Consider the following 7,151-nt stretch of genomic DNA (forward strand, 5'->3'; position numbering starts at 1 on the left):
TCCAACATATTTGGCATTGTAGAAAAACTTCGCTCTCTCCCACCTTCCCGTCTTAGACATTGACAGGCCCATCCACGCAAAACGAGAGGGAGAATTTAAACTTTACAGAGTTAGATCGTCTGTTCTGAGACCTTTCTTCCACATTAACCAAGCCTCTGCAAGAAAAGAAAAAAGAGCCATGGGAGCTTCACAACAACCAAGCCATAGCACCAGCACCACTACTTTGCAATTTCGCAAAATTGTCTCAGTTTACTAACCGACCTCTATTTCCAAAAGACTGCCCCTGCTTGCTGCTCTACCACATGGTTTGAGTAGCGATTGATCAGCTGAGTCTCATCTAACCCCCTCAAGATCGCATAATAACCAGTATGTGCTCTGGCCTTTTTCTCGTTACACTCACTCGGTTTGAGAGGAGAGTTACGCATCATGTAGACCACCTCAGCCATTTAGTTGCAGTTGACACCCTGACAATGACGACAATAGTCTGATGGGAGTCATAGCAAGCACTAAATTTTAGGTGCTCAAAGGTGTATTCTGCACGGTACCATTTAAGCTATTGCGATCCAAACTTTTACGTTGTAATCATCAGAAAGTAAGCCCACCTGGGCATTCCCACTAAGTCCCGTACGCACTACGGTACATATCATATGCAAATGACATGTAAACGGTCAAAATGGGCATCCACAACCAAATGGGCACGAGTTACCTCTTCTTGCAATGCAGCAGCAAGTCTCCAAACTCTCTGTAGAAAGACAACCACCTGTGCCTCTCACTATGGGAGTGGTGCCAACCAATTACACCACCACTTTCTCAACTTGCTTCGTCCGATGTCATGCTAAGATTTGATGTGCCAACCAAATGTGCGGCCACGTTCACCGTGCGTCCGATATAATGCTTTCCATTATACAGGCGAAAAATTAAGTGCCGAGAAGCATGGCATCAACAAGAAACTATGGAGAATGGCATGATGGGCTATATCTTATACTCAAATGTCAGACTTGTCACTCATAAACATGGCATAAATTCCAGGCAAGGCCAGGATGACATTGCTAAACCCTCAACCTCACATTTTCAGACCATCTTAAAATCCCATTGCGTTTGCTAACCCATTGATTGTCTCGTCAAGGGAAACACGAGATTGACATCAACGGAGCCCTAAAAGGATGATTTGTACCTGCCAAGCACTCAGTAGATTCAAAGGGACCCAAGCCATGCCTCCTGTGCAAAAAATCAAACCTAGAGACGATAGGTGATTTATACAAAGAAAGGCAGGAGTCTTACTGGATACGTGATCCAACGACCAATGAGTTGAGGAATTTTCTGGGGCAAAAGCCGTACAGTTGCAGGGGCGAGCGAAACTCCAAGCCTACAGCCTGGAACGCACATGGCCACTCCAAAGAACATGCCCTGCATAAATTTGTACTGGGCCGAGAATATCATTATTAAAGAAACCCTCAAGCCTTAAAAGGCTAAAGAAACGCACTTAGGGCATGGACACGGATTTGGGGCCGAGTGTAAATGCAACCATGCCCATAAGTTGGTTGATTCTGAAAGAGGACCTGTACTTTCTCGAGCTCTCAGTTTTATTGGTCTATGTATGCGATACGCAACTCACTGTGTTCATGGGCCAAGCTTGTAAAGGGTGGCATAGCGTGAAGGTGTTGCAAGTCCCTAAAAAGGTTTCTTGCTGCACCATTATTGAAGGAAGTAGTAAGGAAGCTGTAAAGCCGGTCAAATGATGAAGTGCGCCAGGAAGTATACCTACCTGAGACTTAAAGAGAGAGAGAGAGAGAGAGAGAGAGAGAGAGACCAGAATGTCTACCCAGATTTAACACTTCACACGTGCCTTGGCAGAAAAAGCAAGATTAAAGCTAAGAGAAAATGTACAACATACCATAAGTACAAACAAGAAGAAGCTGCAACTAAGGCCACTAATGCATTGTAAACATTAACTTGTGGACGATGGAAATTTGTACAAATGCAGCCACAGCTTCCACTGTTTACAGGGATTTTGTATAAGATTGGCCATCATTCAACAAAGCTGAGTTGTTGCTCTTTAACATCATTCCATGACTCTTGCTAAATCTCCCTTTGGCGGCTTCCTTCTTCTCTTTAGTGCTGGACACCAGCAAAAATGAGGATAAAGAGCACATGAATGTCGGCATAAACCCATTTTTTCGAGAGCAAAAACAGACCTACAGTAAGATTATGCAACCTCTCTACATAAACCCCCTTGGAACTAGCACTCCTCTCGTGTGTGAAAGCATGCCCCTAAACAGGTAGATGGAATTACAAAGTGAATTCAGGACTCCATGAAACTCAAAATGTTGATTCGGACACCAGCCTCAGCATATACACTCTGCTACCTTGCTTTGTTTTAACGAAGACCACTGCAAATGTCACTTTGTCTCAAGAATCATTCTCCTCACCGAATTCCTCCAAGCTGCAAAAACATGTGCATTGATAATCACGAGAAACAAAACAACAACAGACAGTCTTGCACAAGTCGAGGGAAAACGTTACTCCATCACCTCCACATAGCCGATGACCTGTAATAAAAGCCAGTGAAACTCTGCAACGCTGACCTGCAGTAAGCCATGTAAGCTGATGACTTGTAATAGAACCGTAGCGGCCTTCTCCCTTTGTCTAGCTGATGACTTGTAGTATGAGGACCTTCTCCCTTCGTCTCATTTGAGCTCCAGATCCAGGCATAGTCCTTGAGACTTTCGCTAGGTGACTCTCGAAGTGATAGATACCTTTGAACTTTGCAAGAAGACTGTCAGATCAACGAACTTAAGAAAACCTTATGTTAAGATCCCTTTGTCAGGTGGGATCAACGGTCCAGGATCTTCCAACGATTCTGGCCGTCTGTTTATTCTTAGGAATGAAAAGATTCCGATTGGTTGAACACCCGTGACTTAAATTTACCACCTAAGGCTCTATCATTAAGCTATCGCGTGCTACTTGAAATGGAGGTGAGAACGTTCGGTCATATATTAAAAATGATTGGGTGAGGAGGATCACATGGTGTTCACTCGGCATGTCCATGGTGTGCACTCAGGCATTGTGGGTGGGTGTGTGTGTGTGATGGGATGCAAGCTATGTACAACGGCTTCACAGATAGAGAGAGAGGCATATCGGGTGTGTGTGTGTGTGTGTGTGTGTGTGTGTGTGTGTGTGACTCACACACACACACACACACATATGCCTCTCTCCCTACCTGTGAGACCATTGTACATAGGGTGTGTGCGTGTGTTTCAAAGTTCTTGTACTCTCTTTAAACAATTGAAAGAATCACGGTGGCTTTCTAAAATAATTAAACTGTGATAAAATCATTAGGTTGAGTTTAAGTAGAATCGGTGTTCAGGAAAGGATTGCCTCAGCTTAGCCTTGAGCCGGTTGAAAATGGAGACTACCTTGTTGCAAACTATAAGGGAAAGTAAGTTTTAAAGGTGACATAGTGAGCCTAAGTGTAGGCTAAGTTTTAATGTTGAAATGGACCAATTGAAAATACAAATCCAATTTGTCTTACTTTAAACATAATCTACTAACATAATATGGCGGAAGGGGGAGCCCTTTACACGGGTCGCAATCTGCGACTGAAGGCTAAAGTCCAAAACAAAAACAAGCCCCTTTGCACGCGATAAAGAGAGAGAGAGAGAGAGAGAGAGAGGAGGAGGAGGAGAGAGAGGCCGCCGAAGGCGGCCGGCCGTACTAGTACCTTTTAAAGGTAAGTCTATGCATTATCATAAATATAAATACCAAGATAAGCTTAAATTCACCTTTAAAGGCAAGTGCAAGGTATAGACTCATGGTAGTCATCCACAAGACAATATAACTAACCATCAGCTCCATCATCCATAGTATTGACTAAATACTACAACATCTCCACTAGTGTCACCAGTGCCCAATAGTGGTTGCTAATATATGCATTATCATAAAAGTTATCCTTCCGTTGATTGAATATATATCTCAACTGCTTCAGTTCTGTTTGAAAAATAAGGGTAGTTCTCTTTTGCAGTAAAGGCGAGGATCATTTTGTCCTAGCAACACGAGACTCCATTTGAAGATACTCAACATGAACCCATTTAAAAAGATACTCTGAGTGTGCAAGCATGATAGGTCCAAACCTTGTAGCTAGTAGTTTTGATGCAATTGTTTAAGTGACTAATGCCACAGAAAACCATACTTATGCTGAAAGACAGAAATCTGAATACATGACAAAAGTTGTAGTCACTAGAAATAATGTAGACACTCCCAAGTGACGACATCCTCGTCGAACTTGCATGAAGTAAGAAATCATCCCACCATGACACAAATTTTATAAAAAAAAGAATCCTAGAACAATCAATCTTCACCCTTGTGATACTGGTGATCATATAATGAATCATCCCACCACAATACAAAAGAACATTAACAACACTTCGAGCGAGGGCTTCTCCAATACTTTGCGATGTCATGTGGGAGCGGAGGGTATACATTATTTTGCAGACTGAAGGGGCAAGGGAAGCATGCACTGACAGTACATGCAATTGAGGAGCACTAAAACGATGTGGAGAGAGGGGAGATTTAGGAAGAGGAGGCTTACGCTCTTTCCACCACCAATCTTAGCTTTCAGGCTGGAGCTTAAAGACACACAGGGCCACGGCCTTTGAGCTCTTTGAGCTGTGTCTCCTTGACGAGTGTTCGCCATATCTACTGTTGCTGTTGCACCAGTACATGACGTGGCTACAATCCCTCATTTTAACCACCTCAGTGACCCTCGGGACTCTCTGACACCCCCTTTGTCAGGTGGGATCAACGATCCAGATCTTCAGACGATCCTCACTGTTCATTTATTCTTAGGAATAAAAAGATTTCAATTGGTTGAACCTCCGCGACTTAAACCTACCACCTAAGGCTCTACCATTAAGCTATCACGCGCTACTTGAAATGGAGGTGAGAAAGTTCGGTCATATATTAAAAATGATTGGGTGAGAATCACATGGTGTTCACTCGGCGATCACTTTGAGATGCTCGAGGTCACACCATGATCACTTTGAAATAAGTGGGTTCACAGGGTGATCACATCCTGATTGGGATTCACACGGGGTTCACTTGCGATCACTTGATGTTCACATCAAGTTTACATGGAGTTCACTTTAATTGTGATTACATAGTAATCACTTGGGGATTAATCCACCAATGGATGGCGCAAAATCAATCACGTTGTCTCCAATCAATAGGGACCGTAGATCCCACCTGACAGAGGGGGTGTCAATTAATCACGGGGCTCAGTGACCACATCCGCTTTGCCCACGCAAAGCAGCCAACACCGGGCATGGTCACGCGAGGCTTAGTTTTTCGTAAGCCTCGACCAGTTCTGACCATGCCAAGTACGAACAAATGGACTGGCTACTGGACCCACTTCATAGGTGACAAAAAGCTTCATGTCCATGGTGTGCATTGTGGGTGTGTGTGTGTGTGTGTGTGTGTGTGTGTGTGTGTGTGTGTGTGTGTGTGTGTGTGTGTGTGTGTGTGTGTGTGTGTGTGTGTGTGTGTGTGTGTTGGGATGCAAGAACTTTGAAACACACGCACACACCCTATGTACAACGGCCTCACAGGTAGGAAGAGAGGCATATGCGGGTGTGTGTGTGTGTGTGTGTGTGTGTGTGTGTGTGTGTGTGTGTGTGTGTGTGTGTGTGTGTGTGATGGGATGCCTCTCTCCCTACTTGTGAGGCCGTTGTACATAGGGTGTGTGTGTGTGTGTTTCAAAGTTCTTGACTCTCTATTAAAAATAGAAATAAAAAGGCATACATGTGGGTGGTTAGAGCATTTGGCTGCCACAACACAGGTTCTGGGTTCGAGTTCCTTGAGAGACCAACCACATCAATTTTTTTTTTTGTCACACTCTCCTTGAAAATTGTGCGCTCGCTTCTCCATCGTCAATCCCATCATGGGGGCTTCATTAAAGACCTCGTGCCCTTTAGTGTCGTGCGTTGATAGAGGTTGCAAAAACCTTTTTGTAGCTTTTCTCAACTCAGAGGTCAACAATAATAAGCACTTTGGAATGTTCATTGATTGTTAGCTCTGCATGTGCGCTAACAGTAGTTAGGCCCCTGTCACACGCAAGCACCTAGACAATCCCAAAAAGTGTTGTTTGCGCAGCTTGCATGTCACACGAGGGTGGACATAGTTACTTTATACAATTAACTCGAGGATAGTTCTTAAATTTGATAAGATATTGTCAGATAGTCTTACCACTTCTTAAAACCTTGTCTTTATGTTGTAGAATGCTCTCCAGCTACTACAGGATCTCTTCTTCACCTTCAAACTCGGACGGTTCTTCAGTTACCAGTTCTTTGGGTGGCTCTCCCTTATAAGGTTTCAAAATGCTCACATGAAAGTCATTATTTATGAGCCAAGTACTTGGTAACCTTAACTTCTAAGCTAATTCATTGATGGGCTTAAGGATTTGAAATGGGCCATAATATCTCTTTGTTCTCTTAGCATAATATTTTTTATGACTTGTTGATTGTCCTTGTGTCCCCTTGCCCATTGTATGGCTTATGCATGCTTTGGAAAACTTAAGCAATACCCAATCATTCTCTTTGAAGGTCAAGGTTCTTCTATGCTTATCAGCAACTGCTTTTTGATTTTGTTGCTTGATGGATATAGTTTCCTTAATCTTGTCAAAAAATTATTCAAGGTCTCTAATATACTCATTACTCGCAATCAATAGGAGGCTGGAGCTTCCTTCAATCAGTTTCCCTTGTAGAAGTATGGATAGTGTTATTGTACGCATAAATACTTTTACCATTGATCTCTTTGATCGGGGATGGGAAATGAGAGAGCTTTTGGAGGGAGATTTCAAGGGAGCTTCTTCTAAGTTTTTTAATTTGCAAGTGTTTGCATGGATAAAGCTTTCCACGCCTTGTATGGAGAGAGCTTTTTGGAGGGATCCATTTCTGTTATTTCCCATTCCAATTGAACCTTGAAACTAACATGTACACCAACAAAAATAATTTTTTGAACACGGTGGAAGGAGAAGAAGGCACCGTATTATATCATAAAATTCTCCAAATAGAATTACAATATCAATTCAGTAGCTCACATGCAATAACTAGAAAATATGCTTTGCATAAGCCACCTTTGCCAATCATGAATTCCCT

General features: G+C 42.9%; 1 protein-coding gene across 3 annotated transcripts; it reads right to left on the reverse strand.

Annotated features, from left to right (window-relative positions):
• Positions 1 to 1,928: 1,928 nt before the first annotated feature.
• On the reverse strand, positions 1,929 to 4,693 carry LOC147451251 (uncharacterized). 3 transcript variants are annotated; one of them, XM_086520891.1, is made up of 3 exons: positions 4,589 to 4,693; positions 2,586 to 2,776; positions 1,929 to 2,443 (listed from the first exon to the last, which is right to left on the reverse strand). In XM_086520891.1, exons 1-3 carry the CDS (start codon positions 4,691 to 4,693, stop codon positions 2,410 to 2,412), a joined length of 330 nt encoding a protein of 109 aa, XP_086377017.1. In that variant the 3' UTR covers positions 1,929 to 2,409. The 3 variants fall into 3 exon arrangements, 1 of the variants encoding a protein (XP_086377017.1); XR_015189319.1 differs by lacking the exon at positions 4,589 to 4,693 and having other exon boundaries at positions 2,532 to 2,899; XR_015189320.1 differs by lacking the exon at positions 4,589 to 4,693 and having other exon boundaries at positions 2,524 to 2,899.
• Between the last annotated feature and the right edge of the window lie 2,458 nt (positions 4,694 to 7,151).

Source organism: Adiantum capillus-veneris, chromosome 9, assembly GCF_014529385.1.
Source record: "Adiantum capillus-veneris isolate H3 chromosome 9, ASM1452938v2, whole genome shotgun sequence".
Classification (NCBI taxonomy): Eukaryota; Viridiplantae; Streptophyta; class Polypodiopsida; order Polypodiales; family Pteridaceae; genus Adiantum; species Adiantum capillus-veneris.

What these genes read in the sequence shown, in the direction of transcription:
- LOC147451251 (XM_086520891.1), bottom strand. Translation starts at nt 4,693, where the DNA reads ATGGCGAACACTCGTCAAGGAGACACAGCTCAAAGAGCTCAAAGGCCG. An exon ending in AGATTGGTGGTGGAAAGAGC is followed by an intron (nt 2,777 to 4,588) that starts GTAAGCCTCCTC and finishes TTGATCTGACAG; the next exon opens with TCTTCTTGCAAAGTTCAAAG. An exon ending in GCTTACATGGCTTACTGCAG is followed by an intron (nt 2,444 to 2,585) that starts GTCAGCGTTGCA and finishes ATGTTTTTGCAG; the next exon opens with CTTGGAGGAATTCGGTGAGG.